Source organism: Oryzias latipes, chromosome 18 (assembly GCF_002234675.1).
Source record: "Oryzias latipes chromosome 18, ASM223467v1".
NCBI classification, from domain to species: Eukaryota; Metazoa; Chordata; class Actinopteri; order Beloniformes; family Adrianichthyidae; genus Oryzias; species Oryzias latipes.
Window position 1 is genome coordinate 10,756,849 of NC_019876.2, and position 17,158 is coordinate 10,774,006.

At 43.0% G+C, this 17,158-nt stretch overlaps 1 protein-coding gene across 3 annotated transcripts in view; it reads right to left on the reverse strand.

Moving 5' to 3' along the window:
- Positions 1-17,158, reverse strand: part of ppargc1a (PPARG coactivator 1 alpha) — a 46,534-nt gene that overhangs the window by 21,067 nt on the left and 8,309 nt on the right. For 2 of the 3 annotated variants that reach the window (XM_023965806.1, XM_023965808.1), the window contains exons 3-7: positions 5,965-6,159; positions 4,015-4,140; positions 2,916-3,258; positions 1,028-1,073; positions 737-810 (exon numbers count right to left, since the gene is read on the reverse strand). In XM_023965806.1, coding sequence (XP_023821574.1) covers positions 737-810; positions 1,028-1,073; positions 2,916-3,258; positions 4,015-4,140; positions 5,965-6,159 — 784 coding nt within the window. The remainder of the gene's footprint in view (positions 1-736; positions 811-1,027; positions 1,074-2,915; positions 3,259-4,014; positions 4,141-5,964; positions 6,160-17,158) is intronic. The other variant, XM_023965807.1, reaches the window with a different exon arrangement.

Below are 17,158 nucleotides of genomic sequence, written 5' to 3' on the forward strand. Positions count from 1 at the left end.
GCTTCAGCTCTAGTCTTGACATTCTTTGGACTACCTTCACTCTTCAGCCGTGTGAAAAACGCAATTCTAGCAGATTTGGTGTCTTTATGCAACGCTTTGCAATGATAACGTTTTGCCTATTGGGGCAAAGCTGATATGAAAATCTGTTTTTCTCCGCGTCAGAATCAGCTGATTTCCGTTGATCGCATAAACAGCTGAGGTTGAAGAACGTGTTATTTGGGGGTCGCCGGCGACATCTTCAGTGTCAAGGGGTTAAACTGTTGGCATGGAGTAAGCCTTCGCGCACTACCTGTCATCCATTGATTTAATGCATCCCCGCTAGCTCACAGTTCCTAATAACCTTAAACTAAGATTACTGCTGCAACGAACATGGCGAGCAATAATCCGAGCTATCCAGCCAAACAGTTTTCGTCAGATGCCATCTCAAACGTGGAAAACAAAGACATACATGGATCTATTTTTCCACAAGTGGATGAATCAAATGGACCAGAGCAGGGAGCTTGTGCCCTGCCGAATGTAGCACATACGTCACACTTACAAGTTTTTTTCAAACTGCATTTTTTCGTCTCCTGATTCACCACGATTTAAATAAAGACGTACTCAGAAATGTCATTTTGAGCTTAATTTTTTTTTATAGGTGTCCTCCATCAGGATAACAATGCCACAAAAACACGTTAAAAACACCATTCTCATCAGAGTGGGTCTTTAAAGATAGTGAAAAAAAAGGCGGTCTCACCTGGGGTTCCAGCAATCTCCACACTTAATGTGCGTTCAATGGTTTTGTTCTCAAAAGGTGATCCCTTGTAGTCACTGGAAGACAAAAAGAATTAAAACAATTTATTTTTGACTTTTTTGGTAGAAGACTGGTGAGTTTTTGTGATCAAATAAAATGGAAATGAGTTACAAGAATGCCTCCACTGAGAACATAATTTTTTTTAATAGTTTCTGCTAATATAAGTTTTTTTTTTGCTGTGGTTTGGTATTACGTCTTTGCCTAGAAGAACGTGGAAAAACTTCTCAAACTTACTTTGGAGACTCTGGGGTCAAAGGAAGTGGCAAGGTGGTTGGTTTGGCTGCAGAACACAAAGGAGCATGGGTAATTATTAATCTAAGAATGACACTCATGGCAGAAGAGAAAAGGTCCACATTCTGCAACAAGTCAATCTCAAATTGGCTCAACAAATGCATATATTTCTACAAAGACACCAATTTTTAACTGGACACTGTTAACCATTACATTTTTTTTAATTGACCCCATTTAACAGTTTACTCTCTGTTTACTCTGTGAGGCAGGATGGAGTGATGGTTTAAAACGACTCTACACACAGACAGAATGCGCTTGAGACACACACTGTAATGGAGTAAAAAAAAAAAAAACATTGCCACAAACAAGACATATGAAAGTGGGTGAGCCCTTCCCTAGACAATAAAGTCATAATTGCATGCACCAACAGCAGAGGAGGGGGGGAAAAAAAAGAAGGAAGGAAAGGAGAGTCAAGGAAGCTTGTGCAGTTGCCCGAGGCTTTGGCCGACTTGTGCTCCAGCTAAGCGAATGTGGCTTTGGTAGCACGATGGATGCACCCGGGCTCTGAGTCTAAATGTACATAATCAGCACACTCAGCTCAATATGCCAGATGGCTCAGGAATAAACTTAGTGAATACAAGATGTATAGCAGCAAGACAAGGCTCACCCCTTTTCCCACACCCTCCTTTTGGTTCTCAATAACACTGTCTTAGAATCTGACGGTAGCCTCTAGGACTAGCAAAAAAGCATTGGCGAGCAGGCTGTTTGCAGTCATTGGTGTTTATGTTCTCAGAATGACTGTTAGATTTAGGGGTTAGTTGCGGAATCAAACTTGGAAGTGGTTAAAGCAGGAAAAGGAGAAGAGAGAGCACAGATAAGGCCAGTGGGGGGGGGATGCAGTCATGATTACCTAACAACGGGAGGCCCTGGTCATCGGGGTGCTGGTTGAGTGCCTGCCTGTGTGGGTGCCCTTGCCCTTGTATGTTGCAGGGAAGGTTGGGCTCTGCAATGCTAGTATCTGGAATGAGCGGGCTCGGTGGGCCCTGTGAGAGCACCGCTCCAGGGCTGCCCGTGACATGGTCATCATCATCATCAACAACAACACCGTCATCATTCTGGTCAACATCGTCCCCATAGCCTCCCTGGTTTGTCCATCCCAGGTCCAGTCCAAAGCCCATGTCTAGGCCTGAATCTAGCTGACTGACCCAGCTCTCTAGGTCTACCATAAGAGGTGACAACGTTAGCCCCGAGTCGGGCTCTTTGGAAACATTTAATCTATGGTTTCCATGACCAGAGGTCCTTTTGGGCTCCTCGTTTTTCACTTGGGAAAAAGCCTGCCCTTGGCTCGCAGAAGTCTTACCTGCCAAAATGCTCTTATTTTTACGTAAAGGGGTAAATGTGGGTGGAGGGACGTAGGCCCGAAACTGAGAAGGTCTATTTTTGGAGGTGAGCAACTGGCTAAGCAAAGGGTGTCCCAACTTTTCCTCCCTTTTTTTAATTGTCACAGTGACGTGTTGTTTTGGTGCACGGCTGGCGTCGCTACTGTTACTGCGGCCTTGCCTGCCAAAGCCCTCACTAGCCTGAGTGGCACATGCAGCCTCTCGGCAACGCTCACAGCTGTGACTCGCCTCTCGGGGAGGGAGGGAATAAGAATGCATATACCTAATAAACCTAGCAGCTGCCAGCCGGCCCACATCGCCCGGCGGCCTTCCTTCTTCACTGGGAGGCCCGTGCTCCAGTTTGGGGCGGGCATGGCTGCAGGTGTAGGTTCTGTGGCCAACATGGGTGGAAGCACTCTCCAAATCCTCAACCTCGTCATCGTGACTGCAATGCTGCCACTTCCCAGCCCCAACACCAGCCATACTACAGTCACCTGCAGCCCGGCTCTCACCTCGCTGGTGATGCTGCTGCAGTGGCTGCTGAGATGGCAGAGCTGACTTCTTCTTTGTGGTGGTGGTGGAGGAGGAGGAGGAGGATATAGACGACAGGGAGGAGAACGAGGAGGTGGAGGATGAAGATGGCGATGAGGAGGACGAAGAGGCACCAAGACCCAATCCGCTCTTGTCTTTGCTACTAGCACCTCCCCAGGCGCTCTTAGGTTCACTGCCTTTGGTGTGGAGTAGGATGTCATCAGTGGCTGTTAGGTATTTTAGCAGCTCAGTGCAAGGCCGCCTCACCGGGCGGTTCTGTTGGCTGGAGCCCCCTCTTGCCTTGCCATTCCAGGGGCTCTCCGTCTGTAACAACAACAAAAAGACTTTAGAGACTTTTTAAACCGAAAGTTTCAGTTTATAACCAACAACAGAGCTAATTTAGGAAAAAGTAAAATAAAACTAGACAAAGACGGAGGCTAAACGAGTGGCTCAAACAGCCTTAAGCAAAGTAGTAGACTTGGGATGCAATGGTGGGAGTGCCGTCCGCCCATCATCCTAATTGCATGCCCCCCCCCCAGCAGCATCGCGCCACTCTGTACGTGCACCGTGTCCTCTGGGAGTCCTTATTCACTCTGCTCCAGAAATGGATGATTCAAAGACTCGATATGAAAATAGACTGTGAGGAAGGTTGACACACTGTATGTGCAAACATGGCAAGTAGAGGACACACAAATCTGTCTGCGCCAGGTTTTTTACCTCACACAAAAGCAAATTCGGATGCTTTTCATATTTAGAAGATTTTAGGTATTTAGTAAAGCATAACAAATGGAGATTAGGGACATTTTTGCCAAGCGAGAGAAAACAAGAGCTATATCTCTTATGTGGTGGTGACTGCATGATGTGGATTACTGAAATATGTTGGGTAAATGGGCAAAATAAACATGTAGTAATGGCCATAGTACAGGGGTAGAGTGGTCAACCCTTGATTGCAGGACCGCAGGCTCGGTTCCCGCATTGGATAAACAAAACAGACGATGAACAGATTGTTTGAGCTAAGCACAAGAAACGTGCAAGAACCAAAATCGAGGCACAGGTCGACGCTGGTGTGTGCACGCATACCTTGACGACGGCAGGTGGTGGTCTGATCCGATGGTTGCTGCTGGCTGCATGGTTCTGTGCCTTGCCACCTGTGTATTGATTATAGCTGAGCTGGGAGTTTGCAGGTGCCAGAAGGAGCTTCTTCAGCTGCAAATGGACCCAAACAGAACAAGAGAGGTGGAAGGGGGGAGGAGGGAGAGTGTGGGTTATGCAAATGACCATTTACTTTCAATTAGCCTGCGCCTTGTAAGAGTAAAATCTGTAAACTGAACCTGCAGTTGTGGGGAAAAAAAGAGAAAAAAATCAATTACACATTTAAAAGATGCGACAGCTGGAAGGAGTTTATAGTATGCATTAGAAAAAGTATTTTCTTCTTTATTGAACAGGTGTTTGTGTGTACACACAGCTACTCTTCTGTAATGTGATTGAATAAACAATCTCGTGCGTTTTACTAAAGGTCGTTTAGAAGAAACCAGCATGAAATAAATGAGCTATAACGTAAAAAAACACAACTTTTTAGGTCAAAGCCTTAGAAGTGCAGAAGTGCCCACATTTTGGGGTTGCGAGTGCAAACAAAAGCTCAAATAGTGCTGAACTGACACTTGTTTCCCTTTTTTGGCATTAAGATGACTTACACATGGGGGGGTTTAGTGGAAAACCACTAGGAGAGGCAGAGAAAAGACCAATTTTTGTATGTGCGTACACTACAGTATGGCAAAAAAAGATTTAGTCAGCCACCAATTGCGCAAGTTTTCCCACTTAAAAAGATAAGAGAGACCTTTAATTTTCATCAAAGGTATACCTCAACTATAAGAGACAAAAAGCAGAAAATCACATTCTTTGATTGTGTCAACCCTATTTAGCTTTGACATCAAAAGTTTTTAGCCTCATCACTACATGAAGGCATTGACTTTATCTCATTTACATTAGCTTAAGAGACACAGATGACATTAAGAGATCAGGTTTAAGCTTAATTTAGGTTAGGAACGTGCGAAAAAATGAAACAGGATCAACATTGACCAATCAGGGACTTGGCTTTGGTAGTGACGTCCTTTTCAAAACCAGAAGTGCCAAAATGCAAATTGATCACGAAGAAGAAATTAATAACAGCAGTTTGTGCCCAGCTGGAATTCTGTGACACAACGTCTTTCATGTACCGGAATAGACTGGGGCAAGATTTCCACCGCTTGGACATTTTGCACCAAGTCTCTTCCAACTGTAGATGGTGGGTGTGTGCTAGTATCAGGTAGCAACAGTTCAGTGTGAACACCGTATGCTAAAAAAGGAAGTTCAAAAACCTGCGTTTAGCGGGTTCTTGAACGTATCACACATGCTCGATGTGTGCACAGCATGAATGACAGCCGCTTTCTGTCTTTTCTGTTTCTCCGTGATCCAGATTGATGACTTTCTGTCTCGCATTAGTCCAAGGAGGAAAAAAAAATAGAAATAAAATCAGTGGACCGTTTTATTATTGTTTTTTTATGGAAAAAAAGGAAATATCATAAAATTCAAGAGGGGAATGATCCGATTCTCCTCTGTGATGGTTTTGGACTCCACCCGCTGATCGGGTTATCAACATGTCACAGGCCAAAGCTGAATCACTGATTCGGTCTTCACCAAAACTCAGATTTTTGGTCTCCAGAGGCGCCACAACACGAAACAGGCCGCAGCCGATGCCTGAAATGCGCTGCATGACCTGTGATCGCATCTGTACGTTGACTTTACATTAAAACTGGACGCTCCAGATGCACAAATCACGTTGGGTGTGAACGCAGCTTTAGAAAGAAACACAATTATCAGTCGTTTACCTTTATGTCAGCTTTTGCACACTGTGTGAAATAGAAAAATGTAAGAAAAGCCAAACCGATAAAAACGTCCATGTTTGATGGTAATCTGTCATCAAGCTGCAGCAATAACCAGGTAGAGTACATGTGGAAAAGACTGTTTGGATAAGAGTGCGGTGGATGTTACCAAGGAAGGCTCCTCGGGCTCCGGGGTGCGTGGCGAGCCGTCGGGAGAGGAGGGACAGCTCCGATCACTGGCATTGGTCACGTCCCCATCTGCCAGGGCCTCAAATGAAGGCAATCCGTCCTCATCCACCGGGATGCTGTCCAGGGTCTCTGTGAGCACTGCCAGCAAGTTGGCCTCATTTTCTTCATCTATCTTCTTAAGAAGGAGGCAAGAAAGAAGAAACAGGCATAATGAATAAAAATAAATAAATATGGCCAAATAAAATAGGGCATTTAAGTCAGGAGGGAAAGGTGCTAACATGGAGGGAAGGTGGTAGCTGCATGCAAAAGCTTTCATTACTAATTTGTTAGGAAGACTTTTTGCTCTTATTCTTTTGAGTCGAGAAGTCGGACAGTCTTCAGAGGAACCATATTCTGCTCATTCCGTGAGTCAAGCATGTCTCTTACATTTTAGGCACGCAGCTTACTGGGCCAAAATAATATCTCTAGCAAGAAACCCATTACGAGGACTGACAAGTAGCAAAGAAGACAGAATGGGTTGGGGTGGGGTGGCCTTTGTTGTTGTTTAGGGGGAGAAGACGGAGAAACCCAAAAAAAAAAAAAAGAGAAAAAAGTGGAACCTGTCACTCCTCTTCCTGTCATTGCTGGATGAGTGGACTGCCAAGGAGATATTTGCAAGCAATTCTCAGATAAGGAGAATTACGGCCCGCTAATGCTAAATAAACGCCCCATGTTTGAAAACGACGGCTTGACAGCTGATCTTCCGGGCAGGAAATTGCCATCAACATCTCGTGAAAAATAAAGCTTGTTCCTGTCACTAAGCCTCTGACAGAAGTTGCAGCTGTCTGTTTTTATGGATAAAATTACAACTCTGAGTGAGACAAAAAGCAATAAATGTATAGAGGGATTTTCAGGGGAAGCTGTGTGTTGAGTGTTATATGCAGGATAATCGCCGTCCGTTTAGATATAAGGGACAGAAATACATGAAAAATGCTGTCATAGTCCCACACGATCATCTTTTTTAAAAGTGCTCCCGGCGGTCATTTATTTAGGATTATGCCAGTTTTAGCCAAAATTAAGAAAAACTGTGTTGTTTTCTGGGACATAGTTTCTGCAGAGCGGCAGGAGTTGATCAAAAATTTGTCTTGAAGTTGTGGGCAGAACTGTTGCTCTAAATTGTGAGCGGGAACAATTGTAAGCCTGCGCCATTTCCCATCATCCATCTATTTACACCTTCTCCCGCTTGCTTACAGTCCCTAACAACTCCATCCTATCTTTACTGGTGCAACAAAAATGGCGAACCATTTAGCTGTACAGTTTTGTGCCAAATCCTAGCTCGGACGAGTAAAATGAAGACGTACGAGGATCTATTGGTCTACAAGTGGATGCACCAAAATGAATCATCTACATCGACTGTACCATCTACGTCACGGCTACGAACGACATATTTTTGCTCCGGATTCACAGTGCTTTGAGTAAAGAAATGTTTAGAAATGTAATTTCAATCTCAATTTTCTTGAAAAATGTGTCCCCTTCATGAGAAAAATGCTACAAGAACATGTTAAAAACACCCCAAACAGGCATTTTCATCCAAGTGGGTCTATAGGAGTTCGATGAGGGAGCGCCTCACTTGACCGCTCTAGCTTTCATGCACTGACAGCTAACAACAGGGAGGCACGCTTTCGAGCCATAAAAGAACAGTGGACTTCAAGGCAGCACAAAGATAAACTGTGTTTGCACCGCGGGATGTTCTGTGGTCAGTCCAACGAGAACAAATCCCTCTATGCACACGAGAGGATTATCATCACTCAGTGACGGTGTGCCTATCATTATGTCACCGGGGGTAAAACTAGTCAGAAACTTTAAACACAGACAATTGCCAATTCTGCAGGCACGCCCTTTTTGGCCCTGGATACCCTGCTGGATATCAATGCCTTTTTAGAAAAACTGTATTGCTATTTTAATACTTGTTTCATCCAAAAAAACAAACAAAAAAAAACAGGATTAGCTGCCTATCAGTAAAAATGATGTAAATCTGGGGCTAACTGAGCACATTTTCTCATCACATCGTAAGCATTCAGTCATTATTGAAAAAAATAATGATAAAAGATACATATTTCAAAGAGATAACACGATGCCGACTGGGGCCATGCTGCATTGGAAAGCAAATGCCTTGCAGGAAATTGCTCTGTAAGAGGCGGCATGCTGTTTAATTACTTGCAAGAAGCTTCCAAATCTACTGCGCTGCAACCCAGTGCCATAGCAATGCTCACCATTCTCTATCTTCCCAAATCATTACCTGAGCACTAAGCGGGTTGGTATTAACTGCAGATAAAGCCGGAGCCTTGGCTTAGCAAAAGCACATATCCTTTGTGAGAAATTGAAATTTAGGATCATTTTAGATGATCACAAATGAGTCTTTAATGAGCCAGCCATCTGTCTAGGTCCATACTCATCAACTATCCAATCAACAGTGTATTTAGCTGCAGCTTTATCCACCTCTCACATCCTTCTTAGACCTATAAATCTAAATTCAGTAGAAATTGCGGTCTGTGAGAGCCACAAAACGGGGAAAAAATGTGCAAGCTTCATTGTTGTGCCTTGGAAAGGGCTAAGGAAGCTCAACTGTAGCAATGTCAGTTTAAAAAACAAAACAAAAAAAAGTGCCAAAGCTCCCTAAAGAACACCATTCGCAAAGAAATCCCAGAGGGGACTCTAATATTCTGAGAGACACATGTAAAACCTTTAGTTGTCGAGTAGCAACTGCTGCCGTGGCTCTAGTAGAGGCACTCAGGGCCAAGTGGGGATTTGGGAAACTGGGGTAAGAAGCAAACGTCAGTGATGGTTACTACCCAGGAGAGGAAATGATCTAACACTTTTGTCCACCAGGACAAACCTTTCCATGTCAGCCTAGGAGCCCGTGCGACAAAAATCAATCTGCTGCCAATAGCTCGCCCTTTCTATGTAAATTTCTCAACAAGATCCCGCCAACAACAAAAGCCACGGTTCCGAAGGGGCAGGAGAAGCTGCTGATGGCCCGTTTATTATTGATTACAGTAGCTGCTGAAATCAAATAAATAAATGAGGGAAAAGAGGAAAAATTATCTCAGAGGAAGCCACTTTACTCGGCCATCCCACTTAATGGACCTCACAGAATTCAAGAGATCTTAACAGTCCTGGGCTAATTGTGAGATCACTATATATTAACCCCACTCCCATTCTAAAGGGTGACATTTTGCATCGGTTCTACTCCGAATGCTTCAATTAGCTATAAAGCGCGCTGGCAGTGCTTCCATCTACCAAGCTGCAGAAAAGAAAGCAAAGCCCTGTTGTTCATTATTAGGTGAGGCCCCTTTGTTATCAGCCTGGCAGCTTTTGAGAATGTCCTTGCCTTTTACCCCTTTTATTGGGTTCTCCAGGACACCATTGTACTCAAGGAGATACTGTTCACAGAGCTGATAACGGAAGGTGAAGGTGATGGTTTAAGCAAACACTCAGTCCTGCACACTGAGGAAAATAACCAAATTAGATCTACTAATTGCTTCTTAAGGATTTTAATCTCCAGAGCAATTGGTGGTTCTTCTAAGTAGTTATTTATTTATTTATATGGGAGTGAAGGATCAAAGTTTTCTTGAATGTGACTGAATGACAGACCTGATTACTGATTATGGTGAAGCTTTAACTAACTCTAACAACCGATTGCTATTTTTAGGTGAGATACTGCAAGCAACACACCTTTATAGGGGGTGTAACGATTAATCGATTCATATTCTTACTATCCAATCAATCTGGAAAACTGTCCAGTAGCCAGGTTTTTATCTCCGAGTCACACTGGATGAATTTTTGGCTAAAGATGTCCTGGATCTATTTTAGGTCATTGAATCCGGATTATTCAAAATGAACCAATATCGTCTATAAATCGTATCATCAACCGAAATTCATGATATGAATCGAATTGTTGTTAAAATGGATTGTTATAACCCTATTTAAACAATTTTGCCCCGATGAGGTCAAACCTTTCCACATGTCCTTCTGATTCTGTGGGTGGGGGTGGGATGGGGGTGGTGGGGGGTTGAGGTAGGGGCTCTGTGCGCTGTGAGGGTGCTGGTATCAAGTCATCACATCTTGCCAAGAAACGCTGGCCTTGGATTTGATAAACAAATAATGTCATTCTGCGTTATTACCCCCAGCCCCTAGATTTCTAAAGAAATAAATCAAAGTCAGCCTCGCCGTTAAGGCGTTAGTCAGGCCTGACACGTTGGCCGGTCACACAGGCACAACATATGGTGGCGGGAAAGGAGGGAGGAGATGGAGGCGAGGGGAGGGGAGGTACGGCACGATGCGCGGCGGGGAGACAAATCACGGCAGCCGCCTGAGACGTCTGGTCATTTAGCATAAGCTTACTGAGATGGAGAGAGGGTGATTATGGCTTATACAGTGTGATGAAACCATACATAATGCTGTTAAGATCCTCCATGTGATTGTGTGTGTGTGTGTGCACACGAGGCAGCGGGCGCACATCTCTTAGTGTTTCACATCATGAAACTGAACACGCAACCTTCACTCTGGTCAGGATGTAAACTAAACCCACCGATTATTTTCCATGTGGGTACAGAATCAATAAGGCGGTATTCTTAAATAATGTCTTGTGAAAACAGTCCCATGGACTCGCTTTTTATGTTCTTGAAAAAACTGGCCCACAGACTGGCAGTCTAGGATCAATTTTCTGCATTTTGAAGGTTCAAAGATTTATTTTCCACAGTCTAGACCAGTGCGGGTGGGCAAACTATGGCCCAGGAGCCATATGCTGCCTGATAAACTGTTTAATCTGGTCAGCCAAACTGGAATAAATTATATTGATTATAATTATGCTTCCTGTAATTCCGGTGTGTCTCCATAGGTGCCACTCTACAAATAAATGTACCCTTGTCTTGATGCAGTAAAGTTATTTACTTTATGTTCAGGTGGCGTTGGAAGATTTGTTGTTTTTTGTATTTTTCCGAGCCGGTCATTCCGACACTACACGAACGCAGCATCTCTCTAAGTTTTTATTTTTCACTAATGGTAAAAACATACATAACAAAAGCCACCATTTTTAAATAAAAACTCCAAAATGTTCTGTTTTAAGTTATTTTCAATCCAAGGTAGAGCATGTTTTCATCCAAATTCCAAGTTATTGCTTTCTCTTATGAGGTGAAATACCAGAAGTATCTACTTTTGTCAAATTAGAACCCTATGTGACCCACGGGTCAAATGGTTTGCCCGGCCCTGCGCGTGATTAACGTTTAATGCTTGACACGATTATAAAATCAGGATTTTTAGAGACCTTATTTTCAGCTTGTTTATCCGGCTGCAGCACAACTTTGTGCAACAGGATCAGCACTTTGTACCTCACGTTAACCAAAATTGGCAGATCTGAGGAGCTCTTAGAAGTAGCCTCATTAAAAGCAAGCCTCAAAATCTCAGTTTAGAAGAATCTGTGAGTCAGAAGTCAGTGTGGAAGCGGTTCGGCTCGTCACTGAGGACCGGGATGTGTGGGTGGGAGCAGATATCTCTCGAGAGCCATTTGAGGATGTTACAGCGCTATAATAGCAGTTGAGGGTGGGGGTAGAGGGTGGAGAAATGAGGTTAGACTGAACCAAACAGAGAAAGAAAAGTGTTGTTACTCTTGCTGACACAGGGTAGATACGATCGAGACACCTACTCAAGAGATGTCTAGCTTTCAATGGAAGTTAAAAGCTTTATACCTATAACCCTGCGCCAAAACCAACCAAATAATACCAACCGAGGTCAAAAATATTTTTCTCTTAACTTTTGCGCTATAATTTTTGGACAGCTATTAAACTAACTGATCGCATTGGAGGAGGCTCCGTTGTGTCCTGGTGGAGCCTCCCCATCCTCGGTCCTGCTCCAAGCTCCTGTTGTTTTGCTCCTCCAGCCGTTAAACAGATGGTCTGAGCAACCATTTGCTAACACCACCAAATCACACGCCACCGTAATGACTGGACACTCACTCTTTTGTTTTGGCAGCTTCTTCCCAATCTGCTCGGCATGAGGAAACACTGATTGCTGTGATTGCTCCGACTGTGTTTTGCTCCGACGGTCACAGCAGGAGGGGGAAAAAAAACAGAGGTAGGGAGGCTCGGATAAGGAATATTCAGCTAGATGCAGAGATGGGATGAGGAATGGTGCTTCCCTCTGCTTTTTTTTCTCCTCCTAATGGAATGCAAATAGCTATTTGCTTAAGTCGGCAGCTCTGAATGTGCACTACTAAGCAAGAGGCCTTTGAACCTACTGTTAGACTGCTGATAATGTGCTGGTGGAACGCGGGGACAGATTGAGCTCAGAAAAAAAAAGAGGGCTTTTTCCGTAACATTTGCTGGATGAAACACAGGGACGACTTCAGAAAGCAGCTTTTCATTTAAAAAATACACACAGAGAAAAGCTGATCACTTTGATTCTGACATTTACATAGATCTGCGACACCAGTCGAATGGACCAAAATTTCTTGTTATTATCTGCCGCTGACATTGCCTCGACACACACTTTCGTCCGTACGCGCACCTGCACAATGGAGCTCCTGACCTTTTAGGCCGAGCCAAGCCCATTGAGGGTTTGTGGTGTTTCATTTGTCAAAGTAATGTCTTCCTCGGAACAATGCCAAAGCAAGGAGAGCCGGGACAGGATCTACTGGACTACAGTGTTTCCAACAAAAGACACATAAAGCTGTCTTTCTGGAACACTGTCTTATTAAAGTTTCAGTTCTTACAATGATACGAGACGAGGAAACCAATTTCTGGAAAGTGAACAGTTTGTGGGGGATAGGAAGTCAATTCGTAACCAAAAAAATTACCTTTTTCAAATTCTACTTATTATGCAGGCTTCCTGGAACAAGTGAGTGTGACCTCATCCATAGATAATGACTGGCTTCTGGTTCCAATGAAATGAAGTCAATTCAGTCACCATATTTTCACCCGAGTCGGTCTGAGACAACGTTTCTATGGCAACCACTCTCACCAATCAAGAGAGAGTGTATTAGAAGGCCACACCCCTTCGACTGAAAGCGGGGCTAGGGGGAATCTGTCAAACGTTTTGAACAATCGACAAGACCCCCAGCTTTTACTGAGCCATCTGATTGGTCAGTATATAACTTGAATAAGATGATCTACAGAAAAAGTATCATAAAATTTTTAGAATTAGCAAGAATGTGTTGTAAAAAAAAAAAGACAGACTGGTGACCTGTCTAGCGTGTACCCCGCCTGTGACCCCGAAAAGAATACAGCGGGTTAAGGAAATGGATGGATGTTAAAAAAAAAGGTATCAAGGCTGTGTCACACAGCCACTTCATACATTTTCCGCATATGATACAGATAACATTTTGAGCTTTCGTGATACATGCTAGATTTTCATGAGTGTTTCTTGAGTTCTTAAAAATGTATGGGCCGTTGAGAATTACACAGTTTACATGTATTTCAAGATTTATATTTATAAGCAATTATTACGTAAATCTTACTCAACTGTGCCCTGATTCTGCGAGATTCATACGCACATTTGTGGCTTTCCATGACCGTACCACATTTCTTTAACAAACTTTTCATGCATATACTACCAATTTACAACGTTTATCTCGCGTATACGGCGCACGTAACACTAATGAATTGCATAGAAACACCACAATAATCCCACACAGTTCTACATTGATTTACGTGTTCTTTGCGTGGTTTATTCATAGTTCTTCTGTGATTTTAGAACCACGACTTTTCTTACTATTTCCATGTATATTCACTTATAACCAATTTTCATCTGTGCAATATGCACAAAATGTTCGTAGTGGCTGTGTGACACGGTTTATGGGATTTTGGCTTTTTGGGACTTCCAGTTTGGAACGCCAGGAGGGAGGAGATACTCAGTCCAGTTCTCATATACAGTCAATGGATGCAACATTGGCCCTGTCGTGGCACCGACCATTTGCACGAAGACAGTTTGGTGATTAGAGAGTAACCCGTTACTTCTGTGTGTGTGAGAAAAAGCTGCTTCTAGATTAAGGCAGAAGTCAGTCACTGGAGTGTGTGTGTGCTTCTCCTTCGTGTCCTGACTCTCAACATTTTTGTCTCAGCTTTGTATTGTTTATCTTTTAGCACACCTTGAGAAGTAATATATGTTCGTGGGAGGCTGAATGCGGAGGACTTCTCAGGTGTGTTGTGCAAGCGTTACCAAACGTTAGGATGCATACATCTTTAAAAAATGAAAAGCACATCAAAGGAAGTGTACACATAAGTCAATACAATTCCTGCTGGTGGGCATAAGGCTGGGATACAGTGAGAAAGGTGAGGTGGGGAGGTGGATATGAAAGCTCTCCAAGCTTTGCTTTGTAGCACTGTGCTTTGAATCTTGAGCTGTACTTCACTGTAATCTGGGATCTGCTGTCTCCAGAATACTGATATAGGCTTGCTTTTTACAGCTTACCCCCATTTGTGCACTTCCACCTCACCTAAACGCAAAACTGCCAAGCCTGCCAAAACAAACATTTTATAAATTTGCTGTTGATCACTTGAAATTATGGATCGACTGATGTTATATCCAACCATTCAGAGCCTTACAATATTTTACAGGGAAGAAATCTGGATTACAAAAGGAAGTTCTGTGAGCCTGAAAAATGTATTTTTGAAGAAGAAAAAAAACGAAGTTACAGTGCGTACACACCGGACGTGATCCATCCTCATGAATGGGCTTTTAGCAAACAGTGTTCACAATGGGTTTGTTGCTATGCAATACTAGCACATGTACCTACAACTTGATAGAAAATTTAAAACTCTCACTTAAAATCTCGTGAAGCTATATGAAACGATACATGAAAAACTTGGTGTAATATAATTCCAGCCGGACACAGACTGCACTTAAGTTACTCCAGTTAATACTTTCTCCTAGATGATGTTGGTACTTCGATTTTTTAAAAAGGTTGCTGCCCGTACGTCACCACCAAATCAGAGTCATTGATTGGTCAAAGTTAAACTGGTTTAACTTTAAATGCACGTTCAATGGATGCACGTTTTGCATGCTGAGCACGAAAACTGACTTAAAAACATAAATGGCGCCATGTGAACACGGGAGAAGCCCCCACAGAAAACACAGAAGCCCAAAATGAACTCAGACAGTTGTGGAGCTGCTGACATTTCCCCTTTAAGTACGGTAGTCATAAGCTTCAATACTGAAGCTAACGCTCCAGTGTTGAAGCTTTCGACTACCGTACTTTCCAACCGCTTACACAATTGACATATATCAGCTAATTCTGTCGCAAAGAAAAGCGGCTTTGTGCTGTTATCAGTGCAAAACTGATATGAAAAATCCCTTATTTCCCGCGTCAAAATCTGCTGATTCACGTTGATCGTGTAAACGATAGAAGAGTTACGGTCGGTCAAAGACGTTGTTATTTAGGTGTCACCTGTGACGTCGTCTGTGTTAAAAGGTTAACAGAATAAAGGGTTCCCCATTATTTTGAAAGGAAATTCAAATTTATAATCATTGAGTCCAAACCTATCCGCTATTTAGAAGTTGCATTTCCACCTTCTTTTCACATCAAACCAAAAGTTTTTAAGCAATTTTCGTGTTTATGTAAATGCAAAACTTTTTTTTCTATTCAACAAAATCCTAGCAAAGGATTTCACTTTAGACTCTAGAGCTAATGATTGGGCAGCAGGTGACTCATCCAAGCATGAAGTCCCTCATGCAGCAGCCCAGCCTAGGAGAGCCTCTTGAACTATTTGAAGCCTGTGCAGACTTAAATGCTTCGGGGGGTGGGGGTGGAGGGGGGGCGAGCTGAAGCTATAGGCATGGATGATAACACTCGAACTAAGTCTAAACCAGAGGATGCACATGCCCGGACTGCAATATGCACAGCCAAAAGCAATGATCTCAATTACAAAAGTTTGAAAAATTAAGACAAAAACAGATGACAAAACCTTTTGAGGTCCTTACAGCTAGAAATATAGCATGTCGTTGCCCAATTATATACAATAAAAGGCAAACAAAGATATTTTGAGCAAATGTGGATTCATCATCGCTATTAGCAGCGTCACATACCAATATAAAAAAAAATATGTGTTAGTGACATGAAGAAAGGAATCTTCAAAGAAGTAGTTGGATGGTGGTTCAGAAATCAGTTAAAATGAACTCTGCAGGAACAAGATGTGCCAACGATATTCAAGTTCAAAGTCTAAATCCTCCTGAATTGTATGCCATTAGTGTACAACAAGGAGCGTAGAGCAACTTATCAATTAACACAGATAAGATCCACTGTAACACCCCCATGAAGCATTTTCCTGTTAAAATGGCTTTGAGCCAGCGAAAGAATTAACTTCTATGGCGTAGAAAGGTTTTCTAAGGAAACCAGATAAACCAATATATTTGCAGAAGAAAAAACATCTATAGACATCGAGGCAAAAGCCTCTGTCTACAGCCTTAGTCACATGCACCTGTATGGGGGTTGACTTATACAGGTACTGCAGGTTTTTGGGTTGTCGAGGCCCATGGAGGTCGTAGAAAGTAGTAGGGGCATCTGATTCTACATTCACCTTGCCCTCGGTAACACGCATTCAAGCCGCCATTTTCATTGAAAAGTCTATGAAAATGCGTAAATGCATGTGGCAGGCTCACGTTTTAAAAATTCTCACATTCAAGCGGAGCTACGTAAGTTCGTTTTCGGGCTCTACGTACAAAACATGTCCATTTTTGAATGTACATACCCGGTATGTACATAGTAATAAAGGGATTACAGGTGTGTCTTGCAGTTGATTTGAGGCTCTTACAGCCACCTCAAGAGACGTCATGAGAATGGAATTGTCCCTCATGTGGTGAGTGTATCATGAACTATTTGTGTGAGGATAATAGAAGCTGCATGGACTTGTGATTTTTTTGGTTTGTTTTTTATCAGCCAGCGTTTTCTGTTCTCTTTTTACCTTTCCGTGTTTCTCTTTTATGTGTACATTTCATTCATTCAATTGTAGCGCCGGGCATTTCCTTCATCTTTTCCCTTGCATTAGAAAAGGCAGAATCAAAGTGTTCTAGCAATATTGTGTTTGTTCCAGAGCCACCGGTGTGTGGCTTTGGTGGGATGAGAGAGATGGCCATCCACTGGGAGCATGGGATCAGCTGGGGCAGCAGCACCAAACCATGCCTCAATCAGCAGCAGAGGCCCA